The sequence below is a fragment of the Stenella coeruleoalba genome (assembly GCF_951394435.1).
Source record: "Stenella coeruleoalba genome assembly, chromosome: 3".
Lineage (NCBI taxonomy): Eukaryota > Metazoa > Chordata > Mammalia > Artiodactyla > Delphinidae > Stenella > Stenella coeruleoalba.
The window spans coordinates 167,068,843-167,090,463 of NC_137148.1; the positions used below are offsets into that span (position 1 = coordinate 167,068,843).

The window sequence follows — 21,621 nt, forward strand, 5'->3', positions numbered from 1 at the left end:
AAGAGGGTCGATGAGTGGGGAAGAGAAGGGGAGAGATGAGACGAGGTTGATGAGCAAAGGGCAGAGGGAGGGAAGGGAAAAGAGGCGGTGGGGAGACAGGGGTGTGGGGGACATGGAAACGGGTTGATGAGGAAAGGGAAGAGCGAACTGGAGGAGATGGGGGGAGATGGGATGGAGAGGTGGGAGTTGGAAAGGGTTAGATGGAATAGAGAAAAAGAGACAGGAAGATGGGCAACCTGGGAGCTGGAGCAGAGGGAGGGGCAGCAACCCAGACCTAACGGGGGAGGGGAGGGTCCAATCTCCCTATACGGTGTGGGGAGGGGGGCACCTGGATGCGGTCGGCATAGTTATCCAGCAAGAGGACCCCCGAGCTGGTCACTTTCTTGGTCTCCACCATGGTCTTCAGGTCAGCCAGGAGGGTCATGTGCTTGGACATGTCCGTGGCCAGCACCTGTGGGCAAGAAGTTGTCACAGGGGCCGTCGAAGCCTGGCTGCCCGGGCAGGGCCTCTGAAGTTTTCACTCCGCACCATCAGCCGCCACGACCCACTCCCAAAGGACGCCTCCCCCACTAGGGGCCTTTCTGTCCCAGACTCAGACCTGGCCCTCCCCAATGCCCCCTTGCTCCAAAGGTGACCTTTCCCGCTCTGTCCCCGCCCCTCGCCCCGCCCACCATGTCGATGACCATCTTGCGCAGGCTTTGCCGCTGGCGCTTGCTGAGGTTCTGGAAAATGTCGCAGTTGTCTTCCTGCAGCAGCTTGAAGCCCACGGCCAGGTGGTGATTCTCCAGCACCGACTCGTCATTGTACATGAGCGCCAGTTCAGAATCTGTAGCCCAGGCAGGGTCGGGCAGTCAGGAGAGGGGAGGACCCACCCAGGGCGCCCCCCGCAGGCCCCGCCTCCAGCCCAGCAGGCCCCGCCCCCGTGGCGGGCCACTTACTGGTGTTGATGAGGAACTGGTTGGAGACCCCAGGGTGGTCCACATCATGGATGGAAGCTGCGAAGAGGGCGGCGAGAATCTCCAGGTCCGTGAATACGGCCTGGGGGCAGAGGGAGATGGGTTTGAAAGATGGGGAGTCAGAGAGACAGGGTAAGAGAGAGATGGGGAGTCAAAAAAGATGGGGAGGGCTTCCCTGGTGGCACAGTGGTTAAGAATCCGCCTGCCAATGCAGGGGACACGGGTTTGATCCCTGGTCCGGGAAGATCCCACATGCCACTAAGCCCTTGCGCCACAACTACTGAGCCTGCTCTCTAGAGCCCGCAAGCCACAACTACTGAAGCCCGCACGCCTAGAGCTCGTGCTCCACAACAAGAGAAGCCACCGCAATGAGAAGCCTGCGCACCGCAACGAAGGGTAGCCCCCGCTCGCTGCAACTAGAGAAAGCCCGCACGCAGCAACGAAGACCCAACGCAGCCAAATATAAATATATAAATTTATAAAAAAAAAAAGATGGGGAGTCAGGAGAGAGAGGAACGGGGTCAGAGAGAGATGGACATCAGAGACTCAGGGTCAGAGAGATAAACAGAAGATTGGAGATGGATAGTGTGAGGGGCAGCTGGGGAGACATGGGGGCCAGGCGATGCTCACATCCAGTGCAGGTGTGGCCAGCAGCACGTGGGTGGACTGCAGCACGTCAGCCGCGTGCAGGCTGTTGTGGTAGGCCACATCGGGGTGGTAGTGGTCCTCCAGGGTCAGCATGTATGTAACCATCGTGTCCACCGGGATGCGGAACTTCTTCAGCAGGTCCCGCTCCTGAGGGCAAGAGTAGGGGGCGGTGACCCCCACACCGGCCCTCTGCTCCCCGCCCCGCCCCCTCCCTTGCATCCAGCCCCACTCAGCCCGCCCTACCTGGAATATCGTGTACATGATGCAGCTGAGGGAACGGCCCCCCGCATAATCCGACACGCAAAAGATGTTCAGGCCCCACTTGTTCAGATTTTCCAATTCCTGGTGGAGATGGAGGCCAGAGGTCAGGAGCCCCCAAGGCCCAGGGCCCTCTAGACTCTTTTCTAGGAGTTCAGAACCCTGGTCTGAATAGTGGCACCATTATCGCTCACCCAGTAGGTGGCATGCTCAGCAGTATAGAATTTACTGCCCAGGTCCTACTGGGCCAGAAAATAACAAAGCAACCCCAGAGTCTACTGAGTGTGTATTATCCACCAAGCACTGCACTAAGCGCTTGATTTCACATGGCAGGTGACGGAACCAAAACTCAGAGCAGCGACGTGACTTACCCGAGACCTTGCATCTCACAAGTGGCAAAGCTAGGATGTGAACCCAGCGTGGCTGACCCCAAAGCACAGCTCAGCCTCAGTTAAACTGCTCTTGAGCGCTGAGAGGAAAGGAACATGGGCTAATGTTCCATGTCTCCCCAGAATTCAGAACAGCACCAGCACATAGTAGGTGCTCAATAAACACTGAATGACTGAATAGAGCCCTGGCCAGTACTGGCACGCAGAGGGTTACAATAAATGTCAGCTGAGGGAGCCACTGAGCTTGCATCAAGTCCACTGTGCAAATCATTGTGGGAGCCCCTTGGCTTAAGATTTCATGGAAAAGCCAGGAGGCGAATCCAGGTCTGGTCTGTAGTGGATGCTGTTTGGGTTCCGCCCAGATTCCCTTCACTGGTCTCAATGCACCCATCACCCAGCTGCTGGGGCTGTTGCTTACAAAGACTCACAGCTGCCCCTTGTCAAAAATCGGCTCTTCCCTCACAGGAGCTATGTGGAGGGGGTGATGCCATCCACCCTGGGGACAGCCCCCAGCCAATGACTGACACAAGGGTATAAAATGTCAGCACGCTTGCCTCAAGGTGGGCTCCACTCAGTGCTGTTGTTCATATTCCAGAGCCCCCTGTGGACACCAGCTGAGACCACTCCCTCTCTCCTGAGAGTCTCACAAAGCAGGTACACCCGAATCCTCATCTCAGGCTGATCCAAAGCCCAGTCCTTCTTTGGGCCCCAGGAGAACCCTGCCCCTCTCCAGCCCAGCCCCCCCCCACCGAGGCCCCACCCACTTGGGCCAGGAGTTCCTCTTGATCGGTGTTCACCCCAAAGCGGGGGATGCTGGAATCGTTCAGGCTGCTGCTATGCACCGCCTTCTTCACCCCGGTGATCTGAGACATGGGCTGGAACTGTGGCCCAGGGGGCGGAGGCTGCTGGGAAGGTCTCTGCCGTGGCACTTGCTGTTTTTCTCGATCCTTCATTGCGGGTGATGGGATCTCCACTTCATTCTGCTTGTCTGCAGAAGATAGAGGAGAAGCCAGCATGAGAACCTCACAGAGGCTCCCTCATCTGGCTCTCAGACCGCCCCCCCGCCACCAACCCCTCAAGCCCTGGGAAGTCTCACTCAGGAGGGCAGACCTATTCTGGGTGTCATGCTGTTGGTTACTTATGGACTGGAAACCAGAGAGGAGGTAGGAACTCTTCTGGGAGGTGGTGGGCTGGAGTGGGGACCCTGGGGCCAGCCTGGAGCTATGGGGTAGCCCCCGTCCAATCACCAAGTTTGGCATGGGGGTGGTGTGGGAAGTCAGGAAGCAGGGTGGGGATGCTAGAGAGAGCCACCGCCTGCCTGGGATAGGCAGGGAACCTTCTCCAGCAGGCAGGGAAGACACCCCCATGGTGACCCAGAGGGCGGGTGGAGGCGGACAGCGCTGGGAGGCGGGAGGGAAGGGTGGTCTCTGGCTCCATGGACCCCCACCCCCACCCCCTGGACACCAGGCTTTCTGGGGACCAGCCCCAGAAGCCCCTTTCCTGAGCTCTTTAGGGTTTCCAGAGCCCAGCCAGGGCCACCCATTGTGACCTGGGGACCGCCAGTCAATGACAGGGCCTAAGAAGGCTCATTTGCATGCCGTGCTCTTATTGGCTGGATCTCAGGCACACCACACCCCCACTGACGGGAGTGTTTGAAACTCTGAAACCTTCTTTCCAGCTTGGTGGGGGGTGCCCTGAATTCGGGGACCTTTGGTAATAAATTCTGAGGGTGAAATTATCCTGAGTTTGGGGGGGATATCCTCAGCTAGGTCTCTTGGGTTCAGGATGAGATTAGGATGAGTTGGAGATCCCCATGAGCTTGAGGGTTCCAATGAATTTGGGGTATTCTACTGTCTTCAGGGTTCCACTGAGTTAGGAAATTCTCCTAAGTTTGGGGAATCACTTACAGGTTCTTCAGTGGGAGAATCCTATTAAATTTGAGTATCTAAAGTTTGCGGGGGTCTACTGAATTTGGGAGACTCTTCAGCTTGGTGGAAAGGTTTAGGGGTCTTTTACGGGCTCTTAAGGGCAGGGTTTCCCTTAAGTTTGAGAACCCTAGTGAGTTCAGGCACCTCTCTTGAGTTTGAGGGGTCTTCTGAATTTGGGGGGGGCTGAAATCCAAGTTTGGAGATTCTAGTGAATTTTGGGAGACTTTTCAGCCTGGAGGCATTTTAAAGTTTAGGAATTCTATTTGAGTTTGGGAGTTTCTCGGGGTCTTGAGTTTAAGAGTTCCAATGGGGTTCCCCTAAGTTTGGAGGAGCTTTGCAGCTTGGAGAGATTTTTAAATGTGGGTGTTCTAAAGAAGTTGGGGTCCCACTAAATTTGGGGGCATCGCGATATAGTAGCTCTTGAGCATGGTGACTTTGACCTTTGGGGAGTTGAGTCGGGGTTCCCTGGGCAAATGTGGGCAACAGGACCCAGGGTCTGCGGTGGCCCCCTGCAGTCCAGTTATGCAATGCCTCCCCCCACACACCCACCCACACACAAGTGCCACCCTTCACTCACCTAGGAATGTGGTGGAGATGTACTCAGAGACCTGGTTTCCTGACCTGCTCATCTCTGACAGGTGTGTGAGTTCACGGTTTAGCATCCTCTTGAACTAAGGTTGAAGGAGGCAAGAAGGAAGGAATGATGGGGTCATGGCAGGTGTGGGTGTGGGGGGGGTGAGGCCAGGCCCTCTCAAGAAACTTCTGAAGAACCCGTGAGTCCCTCTCACTTCTCTGCTCAGCCAACAGAGTCCTCAGCAGGCTGCTAGAGGGGAGGGGTCAGTCCTTCCTCTCCTCCCAGCTCTGGATGGGGGTACCCAGGCTTGGGGAGTCAGGACTCAGCATACCCCTCCCTGTCTGAGGAGGCGGTGCTCCTCTCACCATACTCCCTCCTTCTCCCCCCCAAGGAGGAGCCAGAGGGGCACCTGTGGAAGGGAGGGGCTCCTACCTAACAGGAAGCCAATGGGGTGTCAGGAGAATCCCGTCACCATGGTGATGGGAGTCTCCTTAGCAACTCCCCCTCCAACCAGCTGCTGAGCTGGGGGAAGGGGGGGCAGCCGGCGGGCCCTTTAACCCCTGCCTTCCCAGAGCTACCCCTGGCCCAGGTCTTCCCAGACAGGGACCCCACTCCCTAGGGTCCCGGCCCCCAGCCCCCAGCCTGGTTTGGGAGGAGGGAATGTAGTCCTGAAGTTCTGGGTGGAGAGGTTTGACCGGGGCAGGGAGAATAGTGAGCTGAGGAAACCCTAGTTCAGTCACCCAGGGGAGGGGGTTCCCATCATAGCCCCCTCTCCCCCAACCTCAGAGTGGTGGACAGATGCACAGGTGGACGGAGTATACCCAGAACCAGGCTGGTCCCCCCATAGCACTTCACACAAGCATCTGCTGTGACATTGTGCGTGAGGAGAAAGGGCATCGGCTCCCCGCCCCCAAGCTCCACCAAAGCACCCCCAAAGCAGGAGCAGACTCTATCCAGAGAGGCAAGAGGGACATTCAGCAGGAAGGGTGAGCCCGCATGGCCCACATCAGGACGAGCGCTCCCTCCTCCCACTGCTGCCAGAGGCCTGGGCACACATAGAGTCACACACACACACACACACACACACACACACACACACACACACATACACACACGATGGACCCACAAAGTCACACAACCGCACACAGACTCCCATATTACACAGTTCTACACAGCCCCAGACACACAAACCAAGGAGCATACACAATAAGGCAGTCACTGACACTCGGGGTCACATGCCCCAGAAAATCACGCCGCTCTGGGCTCATAAACATGGCCCCAAACACAACACCACAATCAGAGCCACGTGACTTCAGCCAGGGCCACCCCCTGGTCCCTGACCCAGGCAAACAAGCATATAGTCAGGCAGCCCCCCACCACTGCAGACACACACGTGTGTGCACTGGCAGTCACACCCAGAGAAAGACTCACACCCCCAGCCACCCGCCATCCACGCCCAGCCCTGGGTCACACACAGAGAGACCCAGTCACAAGGCTTCACGTCCAGGCCGCACACGTGCACAGCCGCACACACAAGCCTAGACCGGGGGCTGGAGGGTCTGAGGTGGGAGGACCAGAGCCGGGGCTCCTGCCCATCCTCCACCCCGAGTTCCCCTACCTGGTCCCACCAGCCCACCAGCCATGGCTTGGAGCAGGTCTCGCAGAAGAAATCCACCAAGGGCATCTTGGAGTCTTAGCCCTGCTCAGGGCTGCCGCACACAGAGGCTGGGCTTGGGGAGTCCCGGGATTAGCAGCTACTGTGCGGGGGGCGGGGGGGCAGGGTGCTGGGCAGGTGGGCAGTGGAAGGGGGAGCCGCGGAGGGGCCCGGGCCGGCCCAGCAGGGCTGGGGGCTCCCTTCCCCTCCGCGCTCCCGGCAGCAGACCCGGTTACATGGTCCGCCAGCCCCTGGCCCCGATGGGCACTCGCGCGGCAGCGGCTGGAGGCGGCCAGGGACCCCTGCCCATGGGGGGGTGGCAGGGTAAGGGTCCCAGGAGGAGGCTTCGGAGGCTCTGGGCTCCGTGTGTTCGCCTGTGTGTGTGCGTGTGCGTGCTCACTGCAGCACTGGCAGGCTGCACTCGATGTCAGGTGGTGCTGGAGGTGGGGGGGGCGTTAAAGGGGCATTGGAGCCCACGGGCCTCAGGCAGGACCCAGCTGGGGCTGCTGGGGAGAGGCAGGGAGGCACGCACACCCTGGAGAGGACGTGCCCCCTCCGTGGACACACCCAGAGACAGACACACACCCACATGCTCCACACACAGACACACCCACACTCAGACACACCTTCCACACCAATACAGCCAGACACCTGACACACTCATGCACTCGAATACACTCCAACACCCAAATGCTCTCCGTCCTTTGCTGACCACACACACACACACACACACACACAGAGTCACAACTCTGTTGTTCAACACATTTATAGGTATATAGTTGACCTCACAGAAATACAAATGCCTTCAGACACACCCCTTCCAAGAACGCAGACTCACACTCAGATGTGGAGACACACACTAAGGGATAAACACCCAGATACTGGACACACTCACAGACACACTCAACACACCCACAGACACACTTGTAAACAAACACAAATACCCATGTGTCCTTAGACACATATGTGCCCTGACAAATCCATAAGGGGATACTCACACTCACACCCACAGATACACACGCACACACCCCATCGTAGAAATACACCCACAGACCTACATTCAGAGACACAGTCACATTCTCGGATGCTCAACACACCCTCAGGGACACAAGCGCCCTCAGACTCACATGTTCCCAGACAAACCTCCACCCATGGGTGTAGGCACCCCCCAACACAGACACCTCTACCTGCACATTCATTTCCTGATAGGCATCCTCCCACAAGGGCTGCTCCCATGCTGCACAACTCCAGGAAGTGTCATTCACATTGCCTGCTTTCTGAATGGTGTCCCCTGGAGTTGTGCAGTGCACAGTCTGCACAGCTATGCATGGAAGCCTTGCACCCTCTCCCACAGCCCTGCAAGCGTGCACACACACACACACGCGCACACACACACACACAGTTACAAACACATGGAGATATACACTCAGATTCACATCTGGACCGACTCACACCTCTAGACATACACACCCCTCTGCCACAGCCCCCCACACTTCCAGCTCCACGTAATCAGCTGTGCACACCCATACACGCTCCATAGATACACACGTGCATGCCAGTCCTGCCGGATCCTATCGGAACACACCTTCCCACGCTGCAAATATGTAGCCAACAAATCAACAGCCACATGGACCCATAGCCACAGATACACATTCACAAACCATAGAAACATACAACCCACCCCCCGGGAGAGATGGTCACCTACGGACACACACACACACACACACACGCACACACATACACCCCAGGGCCCCCCAGCCCTGGGAGAAGTCAGAATCTATAGGCGCTACAAAGTCCGCCCAGGGATTGGCCCCACCCCATAGGCCCTAGCCACAGGCTGACCCCGCCCACCAGCCACGCCCCACAGTTAACCCCACCCCAGCAGTCGGCCCCACCCCACAGGCCTTGCACACCTTGTGGGATGCCATCTCGCTAACAGAGCGGTAGGTCTGCATGGTCTCCAGCTGCTCCAGACACCAGTCGAGCTCCTCCAGCGTCTCCCGGGCCAACTGCTGACACGTCTCTTCTGGAGAAGGAGCAGCCAGGGCAGTGGCTGAGAGGGTCTACATGCAGACCCCAGAGGTGATGGGGGCCCACCACGTGAGGAGGCTGCAGGGAGAGGGGGATGAGACAGCCTCCCCGGGTGAGGGACCCCCCACTGGGGCAGCAAGAGGGGTCTTTCCCATCCCCCGGGGCTTAGTTACCTGATAGCGTGGCCTTGCAGATGGGGGTTGGGCCACCCAGCGGGGACCGCCTGCAAAGAAATGGGGCTCCAACAACAGCCTGGTTCTCCCCCATCTCTGCTTCCCCTTGTCCATGAAGAATGCTGATTTTCCTTTTTCTGAGCCTTCTCTGTGTCCCAGGCATGCTGCCATGTACTCTGCCCGCAGCCTCTCACAGAGCCCCACAAGAACCCATTTTACAGATGAGGAAACTGACGCTCCAGGAGGTGAACTGACTTCCTCAAGACTACATGGCTGGTAGGGTCAGGTCCTGTGTCTCCAAAGTCCCTGCTTCCCTGACCATCCCTCCCCCCAGCTCCTTGAACATGAGGATGGCTCTGCCGCCCACTCCCAGAGGGACCAGCAGCTCTCAGCCACACCTCTGCCCCCAAATAATAACAACTACTTCTATTTAGTGAGCACTTACTATGTGCTGAGCAATATTCAAGTGCTTTCTATATATCACCTTCTGAACTCCTCACAGCAGCTCTCTAATGGAGACACTATGAAATTCCCATATTATGGAGGGGAAACAGAGGCACCAGAGGATGCTATTTGCCCAGCAAGTTGGCATCAGGGCTAGGAGTGGCCCAGAGGCTGGGGTGGCTGGCCACCTAAGAACTCTGTCCAGACCCCTCCGTCTTTATTTATAAAAGTTTCTGCGTCTTAGGCATTCAAGTCACAATGATTTACTGGCTCAGAGGGAGCTGTCACTTGAACAGAGGCTCAGAGAGGTCAAGTGCCTGCCTGAGGTCACACAGCAGCACGGAGAGTTGAACCCAGGTGTGCTGAGCCTCATGTTCATGGGGCATTGGGGCCCAACCTCCACTTACTTGTTGCTGGGAATGGGCACATTGGTCAGGAGGGAGAAGTTGCTGCGAACGCTCCGGAGACTGGCCAGCACCTGAGTTGGGGAGCCACAGTGAGGAAAGTGGTCCACCCAGAGGGGCAGCGGGGGCTGGGCCCCTGTCCCCAAGTGTGGTGTAAGGTTAGAGCCCCTCCCTCCTTAGGGGAGGGGTCTTACCTGGGCGAACGGTGTCACGATGAGGTCCTCTGCATGCCTACAAGGACAGGGGCAGGTCAGGGGTCCTCACAGTGGGACCCCCAAGGGCCCGGGGTGGAGAGGGGCTGGGATGCAGGGAAGCAAGTCTCTTGGGGGGGCGGTCACTCTGGGGGGGGGCTGGGCCCAGGGAGGCTGGTGGGCAGGAAGGGGGCTCTGTGGGTCGGTGGGGGGAGGACACTTACACCTCACAAGGGTGGCCATGCTGCGGGGGGCCGGGCAGGGAGAAGGGCTCAGGGGTGTGGGTGGGGCGGGGGGGAGGTGGGCGCAGAGACAAAAGGAGGGCGATGAACACACCATAGGGCCTGGGCTTGGGGAGACCAGTGGCGGGGAGGGGGCGGAGGGCCGGAAGGAGCCGCGGGGAGGTGAGATGGATGCCTCGATGGGTAGGGGCAGGGCTGGAGGACTGGATGAGAGGGAAGGGGGCTGAAGAGATCAGGAGTGCTCACACCTCCACAGGTGGTCATGATAAGGGGGGGCTGGCTTTGGGAAGCCCAGAGTGGGGGAGGAAGAGGGGGTCAGCCCAGGTGGACACACTGGAAGCAAGTGGTGGCCAGGAGGGGCTGGCTCCCTTCTTGCTGGAGAGACGGGATGAGGTGGGCCAGGTCCCCAAAAACCAAGGGGTAGGAGTGGGCTTGGGCAGGTTGGGTAGGCGGGGACTATATGGACTTAAGTCTGGGCTGGGCCTGAGGGAGGGGTTCAGCGTGGCTGGGCAGGGGGCAGAGATAGGGTGGGCGCTCATACGCCGCTGGGTGGACATGCTACAGAGGGACTGAGCCCTCGACAGGGGATAAGGGTGCTGTTTACTTTTCACTAGGGAGGACGGGTGTGCAGGTGGACGGGGACTTGGGCAGTGTCCCCCTCCTTGCTGGGAAGGGCAGCTTGTGCTGGGGCCAGGCCTGGAAGAGCTGGCGGGTAGGGATCGGGGGTGCTCACGCCTCGCTGGTGACCGACGAGTTCCGGGACATGGTCTTGGGTGACATGTCATAGTCGCTGTCTGAGCGGTAAAGAAAGGATTCTCGGCGCTGGCTGGTGGCCGCCCCAGCGTGTAGCACGAGTCCCGGGCTCGCCTGCGAGTCCAGGGGGCTGCGGCCTGGCGATGGCGTCGGCCCATTCTCCGCCTCCAAGCTGCAAGGGGCGGGCAGGAAGAGGGGTCAGGGGGGCTGAGATGGCATTGGGGGGGGTGGGTCAAGAGGAATACGGGGACCAGGGAAATTCCTGGCAGAGAGACAGGTACCCCAAAAGAGATGGGAGACAGGAAATGACAGAGATCAGTAACTGAGCGCCTTTGTGGGCCAGGTCCTGTTGCAGGAGCTGGAGACACAGCAGGGACCAAGACAGACCATGATCTGCCCTCACAGAGATGACACGGGGAGGGCTAGACTATCAAAAGGTTAACCTAGCAGCAACGCACACCCCAAAAGTCGTGGGGTCTTCCTTGGCTCTGTTTTTTCCTTTGCACCTCAAATCAACCAAATTTGTTCAGAATCTGTCCACTTTGCACCCCTTCCTCGGCCGGCCCCACCTTAACACTTGCCTGGACCAGTACATTCGCCTCTGCCCTGGTCCCCAGCTCCCGTCTTTGCCCCCCAGTCTGCTCTCCTACAGCGGCCAGAGGGAGCCTGTGAACACCTGAGTCAGGTCACATCACTCCTCTTCTCAGAACCTTCTACGGCTCCCAGCTCACTCAAAGCAAAAGCCAAAGTCCTTGCTGTGCCCACAGACGCTCCCCACGACCTCCCAGTCTACCCCTCACGTACTCTGCTCCAGCCATAATGGCCGCCTAACTGTTCCTTAACATTCCAGATACATTCCTGCCTCAGGGCCTTTGAACATCCCTTTGCCCAGATCTCCATTGGCGCCTCCTTCACTTCCTTCAGGCTCCTTCTCAAATGTTGCCTCCTCAGGAAGGCCTCTCCTGACCAACCCATCTAAAATGTCAACCCCTGCCCTTATAGTTCACATTTCCCTTCCTTAAAATAAATACTACTTACCTGACACATTCTATATTTTACTCTTCACTGTTTGCCTTCCCTTCTAGAACTAAGCTCTGCAGGGCAAGGACTTTTGTCTGCTTTGTTCACTACTGTATACTTTAGGCCAAGAACATGGCCTGACACGCAGTGGATGCCCAAGAGATGTCAATCGCATGAATCAATGTATGAGTGAATGAATGAATATACGGACTGCCATGCAGAGAATTAAAATGATGTGGGTAGGGCTTCCCTGGTGGCGCAGTGGTTGAGAGTCCGCCTGCCAATGCAGGGGACACAGGTTCGTGCCCCGGTCCGGGAGGATCCCACATGCCGCGGAGCGGCTGGGCCCATGAGCCATGGCCGCTGAGCCTGCGCGTCCAGAGCCTGTGCTCCGCAGCGGGAGAGGCCACAGCAGTGAGAGGCCCGCATACCGCAGAAAAAAGAAAAGTGAGGTGGGTGACTGGAGAGGTGATTTTAGCTGATATGGTTGAGACGGGCCTCTCTGAGGAAGTGATATCTGCAGGATATCTTTCAGGAGCAGGTCCTGAAAGATGAGAAGGTGTAGGCCACAGGTCAGGAGGTAGGAGAAAGTACTCCAGGGTGAGGAAACAGCAAGTGCAAACGCCCACTGGCAGGATTTGGTTCTTGTTGGAGGACCAGCAAGGAAATTGGTGTGGCTTGAGCAGAAATACAGACAGATGACAGAGACAGGACACAGCCTGGTGGCACTGGCAAGACAGACCCTCAGGATGAGTCAGGGAAAAGCTGGCTGTGCCACTTCCCGGCTACGTAACTTGAGGGAAAGATGGAATTTCAGTTTCCTCATCTACAAAATTGGGACAACCACCATCTGCCTCAGGCCATCCAGGTGACCAGTGTCAACACAGGCAAAACGCTCAGAATGGTGCTTAACAAAGAGCTCAGAAAACACTGGCAACTACAAGTCTATCAGCCTCATATATGCCACCTGGGTAGTGAACTCAGCAAGGCAATCAGTATGAAGATTTGAGGATGAGAGTGGGGAGCTGTGTGCCTGTGACATGCTGTGTGACTTCAAGAAGGTCACTGCCTCCTCTGGTCTGTTACTCTTAAAGTCAGGGGGTTAGCAGACTGGTCAGCCGACTTCAGGCAATGCTCTGGTGGGTACAAGGGGGTAGGGGGAAGAAAGAGAACCCTCCCTCCCTTTCTGGTCCTACTACTGAATTTCAGCCTAAGATTTTATTTGAATGTTCCCTCTGCCAAGAAATAAATCTGAAATCTCCTAGGCCAGGACAGTGATATCAATTTCCATATATTGGGCCTTTCTTCCGGGCCAGTCCTGGGGTGAGGGAATGGGGAAGGACTTCATTGCCTCCATTTTACAGATGAAGAAACTAAGGTTCAGAGAGGAGAATGATTGGCTCTGTGTCACACAGCAAGGTCATGGTGGGGTCAGAATTCAAACCAAAGTCTTGTGATTCCTCAGACCAAAATGTTAACTGCTGCCCTCTGCCGACTTGACCCCCATCAGAGCACATTCCTCCCCTTAGAGCAAATGTTTCCAGGGGTCAGGCGGCCAACATAAAAAGCAGAGTGGAGCTGGGGACCCTGACCAACCAGATGTTCCAATTTTAGTAAAGAAACCAGAAATTTTAAATAGTCAAAAATTCCAACTTCTTTTAAAAACAAACTTCAAAAAACGTTTTAAAAACATTGAAAACTGCTCTGCAAAAGACACTGTCAAGAGAATAAAAAGACAAGCTATAGACTGGGAGAAAATATCTGACAAAGGACTTGTGGCCAGTGTACATGATGAACTCTGAAAACTCAATAAGAAGAAGACAAATAACTCAGTGAAAAAATGAGCAAAAGTATGGTCAGTTCACCAAAGAAGATATACAGATGGCAAATCAGCACAGGAAACATCATTCCTCCTTAGGGAAATGCAAATTAAAACCATGGACTATCACTTCACACCTACTAGCATGCTAAACAAATGAAAACTGACAACGATATCAAGTGATGATAAGGATTCAGAGCAACTGGAACTCCCATTCATTGCGGATGGGAATGCAAAGTGGTACAGCCCCTCTGGAAGACAGCTGGTCAGTTTCTTATGAAATTAAACACACGCTTATTGTACAAGCCAACAAATCCACTCCTATATATTTACCCAAGATAAATAAAAACATACTTCTACTCAAAAACCTGCTGACTGATGTTTAGAGCAGTTCTGTTCATAGTCACCAAAAACTAGAAACAAGCAAATCAAGTGTGCGTCAACGGGTGAATGGATAAACGGTAGCAGAGCCATGCCATGGAATACTATTCAGCAATTTCAAAACCACAAACGTGAACTACAGCTCTTCCTTGACTTATGACAGGGTTATGTCCTGATAAACCCACCATAAATTGAAAATATCGATAGCTGAAAACACATTTAAGACACCTAAACTACCTACATCACAGTGTAGCCTAGCCTACCTGAAACGTGCTCAGAGCACTTACATTAGCCTACGGTTGGGCAAAATAATCTAACACAAAGCGTATTTTATAATAAAGTGCCGAATAGCTCATGTAATTTATGGAGTACTGTACTGAAGCTGAAAAACAGAGTGGTTGTACGGGTCTAGAACGGTTGTAAGTGTATCAATTGTTTACCCTCATGATCGCGTGGCTGGCTGGGAGCTGCGGCTTTTGCTGCCGCTGCCCAGGATCACAAGAGAGAATCAGACCACATGTTACTAACCCAGGAAAATATCAAAAATTGAGGTGCGGTTTCTACTGCATGCGTATTGCTTTCACATCATTATGAAGTTGAAAAATCATAAGTCGAGGACCATAAGTACTGTGAAAGAATAAATATATATATTTGGCCTCAGCCTTGGTTTCCTGGTACACAGTTCCTAGAACCCTGGAAATCTCCACAGTAATAGGTATCTTTTTGTATGCTAACGAGATGACTGACTGCTAGGGACTCCCGGACAGCCTCCGGATGGGGGCTGGTTGCCAGGAGAGCCAACCATGTGATTAGAGAGGCTGGACCAGTTCAGGGACCAGGACTGGAGGTTGAGTTAATCACCAGTGGAATGGCCAATGGTTTAGTCAATCGTGGCTACATAATGAAGCCACCATCAAAATCCCTGAATGACACGGTTTGGAGAGCTGCTGGGTTGCTGAACATATCAAGGTGCTGGGAAGGTGGCACACCTGGGGAAGCTCCAAGTCCCTCCCCCAATTCCTTTTTCTATGTATCGCTTCCATCTGGCTGTTCCTGAGTTGTATCTTTTAAAATAAACCAGGAGGGGCTTCCCTGGTGGCACAGTGGTTGAGAGTCCGCCTGCCGATGCAGGGGAAACGGGTTCGTGCCCCGGTCCGGGAAGATCCCACATGCCGCAGAGCGGCTGGGCCTGTGAGCCATGGCCGCTGAGCCTGCGCGTCCGGAGCCTGTGCTCCACAACGGGAGAGGCCACAACAGTGAGAGGCCCGCGTGCCGCAAAATAAATAAATAAATTAATTAAATAAAATAAAATAAACCAGGAGGGGAATACAAAAAATAAATTTTTAAAAATTAAAAAAAACCAACCCCCCCCCCCCCCCCCCAGCAATCTAGTAAGTAAACTGGTTTCCTGAGTTCTGTGAACCGTTCTAGCGAATTATCGAACCAGAGGAGGGGGTTGTAGGTACCTCTGATTTATAGCTGGTCGCCCAAAAGCACAGGTGACAACCTGGATTTGAGACTGACATCTGAAGTGGGGGAGGTCTTGTGGGACTAAGCCCTTAACCTGTGGGATCTGCACAAACTCCAGTTAGTGTCAGAATTGAATTAAACTGTAGTTCACCCAGTTAATGTCCATAGAGTATTGGAGAATGGGTTGGTGTGGGGAAAAAAACCAAACACATTTTGTGTCAGAAGTTTTCTGCAAAAGTAGAAAGAAACAGTTTCCTTTTTAACTACTCAAACACAAAATAACTTGGATGACTCTCAAATGAATTTTGCTAAGAAAAATAAGCCAGTGGTGGGGATTACATGTGTCAAAACTCATACAACTGGGGCTTCCCTGGTGGCGCAGTGGTTGAGAGTCCGCCTGCCGATGCAGGGGACACGGGTTCGTGCCCCGGTCCGAGAAGATCCCACATGCCGCAGAGCGGCTGGGCCCGTGAGCCATGGCTGTTGAGCCTGCGCGTCTGGAGTCTGTGCTCTGCAACAGGAGAGGCCACAACAGTGAGAGGCCCACATACCACACACACACCAAAAAAAACATCATACAACTAATAAATGAATTTAGCCAAGTTGCAGGATATCAAATCAACACACAAAAGTCAGTTGCTTTTCTATGCCCTTAACAATGAACAAACTAAAAAGGATATTATGAAAACAATTCCACTTACCATAGCATCAGAATGATTAAGATACTTAGGAATAAACTTAACCAAGGAGGCAAAACCTCTGTATACTGAAAACTACAAAATGTTGCTGAAAGAAATTAAAAACACAAATAAATGGAAAGACATACCATATTCATGGACTGGAAGACTTAATAATGTCAAGATGTTCATACTACTCAAAGCAATCTACAGATTCAATGCCATCTCTATCAAAATTGCAACAATGTTCAGGACTTCCCGGGTGATGCAGTGGTTAAGAATCCACCTGCCAATACAGGGGACACGGGTTCGAGCCCTGGTCCGGGAAGATCCCACATGCCTTGGAGCAACTAAGCCCGTGCGCCACAACTACTGAGCCCACGTGCCACAACTACTGAAGCCCGCACACCTAGAGCCCGAGCTCCGCAACAAGAGAAGCCACCGCAATGAGAAGCCCTTGCGCCGCAACGAAGAGTAGCCCCTGTTCACCGCAACTAGAGAAAGCTGGCGCACAGCAATGAAGACCCAACGCAGCCAAAAAAAAAAAAAAGAGAGAGAGAATAAATAAAAATAAATTAAAAAAATAAAAAGACACTATTCAGGGAGTGAAAAGGTAATCCACAGAATGGGAGAACATTTCTTTTTTTTTGCGGTATGCGGGCCTTTCACTGTTGTGGCCTCTCCCGTTGCGGAGCACAGGCTCCGGACACGCAGGCTCAGCGGCCATGGCTCACGGGCCCAGCCGCTCCACGGCATGTGGGCTCTTCCCGGACTGGGGCACGAACCCGTGTCCCCTGCATCGGCAGGTGGACTCTCAACCACTGCACCACCAGGGAAGCCCCAGGAGAACATTTTTTTTTAAATAGTTTTTTTGTTTGTTTGTTTGCTTGTTTTTGCCCGCACCACGGGGCAGGCAGGATCTTAGTTCCCCGACCAGGGATTGAACCTGCGCACCCTGAAGTGGAAGCGTGGAGTCTTAACCACTGGACCACCAGGGAAGTCCCGGGAGAACGTTTTTGCAAATCTCATATTTGACAAGGGATTAATGTTCTAGACTATATAAAGAACTCCTAAAACTCAACAACAACAACAAAACAAACAACCCAATTAAAAAGTGGGAGGGAATTCCCTGGTGGTCCAGTGGTTAGAACTCCGTGCTCTCACTGCTGAGGGCCTGGGTTTGATCACTCGTTGCGGAACTAAGATCCCACAAGCCACGTGCGTGGCAAAAAAAAAAAAAAAAGTGGAAAAGCACTTAAATAAACATTTCTTCACAGAAGATATACAGATGGACAATAAACATGAGAAGATGCTCAACACCACTGGTCATTAGGGAAATGCAAATCAAAACCCCAATGAGAGGGACTTCCCTGATGGCGCAGTGGTTAAGAATCCGCCTGCCAGTGCAGGGGACACGGGTTCGATCCCTGGTCCGGGAAGATCCCACATGCCACGGAGCAACTAAGCCCGTGTGCCACAACTACTGAGCCTGCGCTCTAGAGCCCGCGAGCCACAACTAGTGAGCCCGCATGCCATAACTACTGAAGCCTACGCCCCTAGAACCCATGCTGCACAATAAGAGAAGCCACCACAATGAGAAGCCCACACACTGCAATGAAGAGTAGCCCCCGATCACCACAACTAGAGAAAGCCCGCGTGCAGCAACGAAGACCCAACGCAGCCAAATATAAATAAACTTATATAAAAAGAAATCCCGGGGCTTCCCTCGTGGTGCAGTGATTGAGAGTCCGCCTGCCGATGCAGGGGACACAGGTTCGTGCCCTGGTCCGGGAAGATCCCACATGCCGCGGAGCGACTGGGCCTGTGAGCCATGGCCACTGAGCCTGAGCGTCCGGAGCCTGTGCTCCACAACGGGAGAGGCCACAACAGTGAGAGGCCTGCGTACCACAAAAAAAAAAAAAAAAAAGAAATCCCAATGAGATACCACTGCATACCCATCAGGATAGCTATTATTAAAAAAAAAAAAAAAAAAGGAAAATAACAAGTGTTGGGGAGCACGTGGAGGAATCAGAATACTTGTGCGCTGCTGGTGGGAATATAAAATGGTGAAGCCAGTGCAGAAAAGAGTTTGGCAGCTCCTCAAAAACTTAAGTACAGAATTACCACGTGATCCAGCAAAGCTAACTCCTCAGTATGTACACCCCAAGGAATTGAATGGCAGGACTCCAACAGATACTTGTACACCAATGTTCCTAGCGGCATTATTTACAACAGCCAAAAGGCAGAAACAACTCAAATGCCCATTAATAGGTGAATAATGAAAATGTGGTATATATACGATGAAATATTACTCAGCCTTAAAAAGAAAGGAAATTCTGACGCATGTTTCAACATGAATGAACCTTGAAAACATTACGCTAAGTGAAATACGCCAGACACAAAAGGACAAATATTGTACAATTCCACTTACATGAGTCCCTAGAGGAGTCAAATTCATAGAAACAGAAAGTAGAATGGTGGGTGCCAGGGGCTGAGGGAGTGGGAATGGGGAGTTAGTGTTTAATGGGGACAGAGTTTCAGCTTAGGAAGATGAAAAAATCCTGGAAATGGATGGTGGTGATGGTTGCACAACAATGTGGTTGTACTTAATGACTGAATTGTACACTCAAGTTAAAATGGTAAATTTTATTATGCATATTTGACACAATTAAAAAAAAACCCTTATGCAATATATACTAAAAAGGCTGAATTTTGGGAATTCCCTGGCAGTCCAGTGGTTAGGACTCTGTGCTTACACTGCCAGGGCCCTGGTTCGATCCCTGGTCGCAGAACTAAGATCCCACAAGCTGCACAGCACAGCCAAAAACAAGGTGAATTTTACTTTATGTTAATATTTTAAGTAAATTTAAAAAAAACACAAAACACTCAGGGACTTCCCTGGTGGCGCAGCGGTTAAGAATCCGCCTGCCAATGCAGGGAACACGGGTTCGAGCCCCGGTCCGCGAAGATACCACATGCCATGGAGCAACTAAGCCCGTGCGCCACAACTACTGAGCCTGCGCGCCTAGAGCTTGTGCTCCATAACAAGAGAAGCCACCACAGTGAGAAGCCCCTGCACTGCAACGAAGAGTAGCCCCCGCTCGCCGCAACTAGAGAGAAAGCCCGCACGCAGCAATGAGGACCAAATGCAGCCAAAAAAAAAAAAAAAAAAAAAAAACCACGTTCAGGAATGAAAATACTCTTAGATCATGAGCTTGGGCCTTTGATGATAATGCCCATTTATTAAGCACCTGCTGTGTACTGGGTGCCAGGTTAGATCCTTTAAGCTTATAGTAATAATAATAAGATATTTATTCAGTATCTGCCGTGCGCCTAGCACTATCAAAGTGCTTTGTACACGTGAACCCGATGAGGTCTCCCACTAACTCTGTGAGTTGGGTTCTGTTAACGTCCTGGGTCAACGAGGAGGCGGTGGTGCAGAGAGGCAGCGAGGGGTTGGTGGCCTTGCTGCCTGCGAACCATGTCCTGTCTCCCAAGGCCCAGCCTGGGTGTTTTGGCTCTGCTGAGTGCCCCTGTGGAGGGGAGAGGAACATAGTTCCATACTGAAGACCTCAACCCCGCCCCAGGACCTGAAGCCACAGTTCGTTGGGGGAAGGTGAGACCCAAGTCCAGAGGGCGCCCGACTAGCCTTGCGGGCAGATCCTGCAGCCCCAGGGGACTCAGCTCACCTAAGCAGGAGCCCAGAGGCTGGGATGGGAAGAGGAGGCTTCCTGGGGCCCTGCTGTTTGTGCTTCCAGGAGCGAATGTCCCCTGGGCTGTGGAAGGGCAGAGGAGAATCGGGCCTGTTGAACTGCAGCCTGAGTGTGTGTGTTTGTGTATGTGTGTGTGTGTGTGTGGGGGTCTCAGCTACCCCTCAGAACCAAACCCCAGAGCTGTGGGAACTCACCCCTCCCTGACCTGCCACTGCTCAGCGTGGCCAAAGTCAGGCTGGAGGCTGTTCCAGCACTGTCCCAGTGGGACCTGAAGCCACAAATCGGAGTCAAGGGCAGCAGACAGGCCCTGACATCACAGCCACACACCCAGACACTTCATCACAAAGGAAACGACTTGCCCAAGGCTCCCCTTTGGACAGGCTGACCACTTGATGGCATTCTCAGTTGAAGCTGCTACCTGCCTCCACCCCTCTGGGGCCCCAAGGCCTGCCCACCTGGGCTCCCAGAGCATCAGATTGGGCCTCTGCAGGACTGTGCAGCCTAGGGGCAGATCCAGGCTTCAGAGAGTTCTGCTGCAGGGGCCGATGGGAAAGAAACAAGCAGGGGAGTGGGGGTGGCCAGGAAAGGGGACACATCCCAGTTGGTAAAGATCATGACAATGAAAGTAGCCAGCTGCTACTGAATGTCACATGCTAGGCACTCTGCTATGCCTGGATGTGTACTAATGCCCTATTTTCCAGAGAAAGAAACTGAGGCACAAACAGGATGAGTAACTTGGCTAGTGGTAAAGCCAGGATTTGAACCAGGGCAGCCGGGCTACAAGGCTGCCCAGTAAATCACTGGGTGTCCGTCTCCCCCAGGCAGGCCTGGCACCTCCCTGGGCTCCCTGCCCCACTCCACCTGACTGCCTTGTAGGAGGTGCCAAGCAGGCTTCATGGAAAGGCCTGGCATTTGCTTTGTGAAGGTCACACGGAGGTTGGGGGCGGGTGCTGGTGTGTGTCTGCCAGGAGGGCGCATGGTGCCAGGTGACACGGCAGTTTGTGGGGCTGGGTGTGCAAGGAGGGTCTGTGTGTGTGTGAGTCGGGGTGTGTGTGCGCGCTCAGGAGCCCCTGTGTGCATATAGTATGGATTTGTACGTGTGTGTGTGTGAGCGGGGTCTGGGTGTTGGTGGTGCCTGTGTGTATCTATGTCTGTCTGTGGTCTGTATGACCTTGGGAGAGGGTACCTGTGTGCTGCACATGGGCCCTGACTCCTCAGTGGGTATGAGGTTGAAAGCTCCTGTGTGTGGCCATGTGCAGGTGGGAATCGGGCCTGGGTGTGCGTTGCAGTGACAGTGTGTACCTGGGGTCAGCGCAGTGTATGCGAGGCTGTGTGAGACCAGGGTTTCTGTGGTGTTTGTCACCATGGCCATGGGTCACCTGTGGGGTTCTCTTTTTGGCCCCGTCAGCCAGAAGACCCGTGCCTAGCACAGTACACACCAGGTGATCTCGATTACCCTGTGTGTGGGTGTGTCTGTGTTTGTGTCCTGTGTAGCTGCATATGTGGAGTGCGTGTATCCATGTGGGAGAGCACGTGCATGTCTGGGTGTCTGAAGCGGTTGGTGCAGGGGGAGCAGGTACAAGGCTGGAGCACCCTGAGAACCTAAAGACCACTTCTCTGCCTCAGCGCTGTCCAGCTGATTCTAAATACCCCCCAGGAGTTCCAGCAGGAACCTCCTCCCCACCCCCACCCCAGCTTGGTTTTCATCCTGGCAGCCCCAGCAAGGAAGAAGGGAGGGTAAGGCTAGAGGCACTGAGCAGAGCAGGGCCGGAGGGACGTGGCTTGAGGCCAGTAGCCCGGGAGTGGAGCCTGGGTGATGCAGGACACCCATATTTGCTGCTACGGTGAATGCCAGAAGCCCAGATTTGGGGCACAAAGAGGGTTAAGGGATCCCAC

The 21,621-nt window shown here is 54.0% G+C and overlaps 1 protein-coding gene across 5 annotated transcripts in view; it reads right to left on the minus strand.

Annotated features, from left to right (window-relative positions):
* Positions 1-21,621, minus strand: part of PDE4A (phosphodiesterase 4A) — a gene marked incomplete at its 5' end in the record, with an annotated part of 47,481 nt that overhangs the window by 5,673 nt on the left and 20,187 nt on the right. For all 5 annotated transcript variants that reach the window (XM_079915537.1, XM_079915536.1, XM_079915540.1 and 2 more), the window contains 12 exons: positions 329-451; positions 672-826; positions 939-1,038; positions 1,587-1,751; positions 1,848-1,946; positions 3,016-3,239; positions 4,757-4,850; positions 8,321-8,433; positions 8,612-8,661; positions 9,463-9,533; positions 9,654-9,690; positions 10,626-10,817. In XM_079915537.1, the coding sequence (XP_079771663.1) occupies positions 329-451; positions 672-826; positions 939-1,038; positions 1,587-1,751; positions 1,848-1,946; positions 3,016-3,239; positions 4,757-4,850; positions 8,321-8,433; positions 8,612-8,661; positions 9,463-9,533; positions 9,654-9,690; positions 10,626-10,817 (1,423 nt within the window). The remainder of the gene's footprint in view (positions 1-328; positions 452-671; positions 827-938; positions 1,039-1,586; positions 1,752-1,847; positions 1,947-3,015; positions 3,240-4,756; positions 4,851-8,320; positions 8,434-8,611; positions 8,662-9,462; positions 9,534-9,653; positions 9,691-10,625; positions 10,818-21,621) is intronic.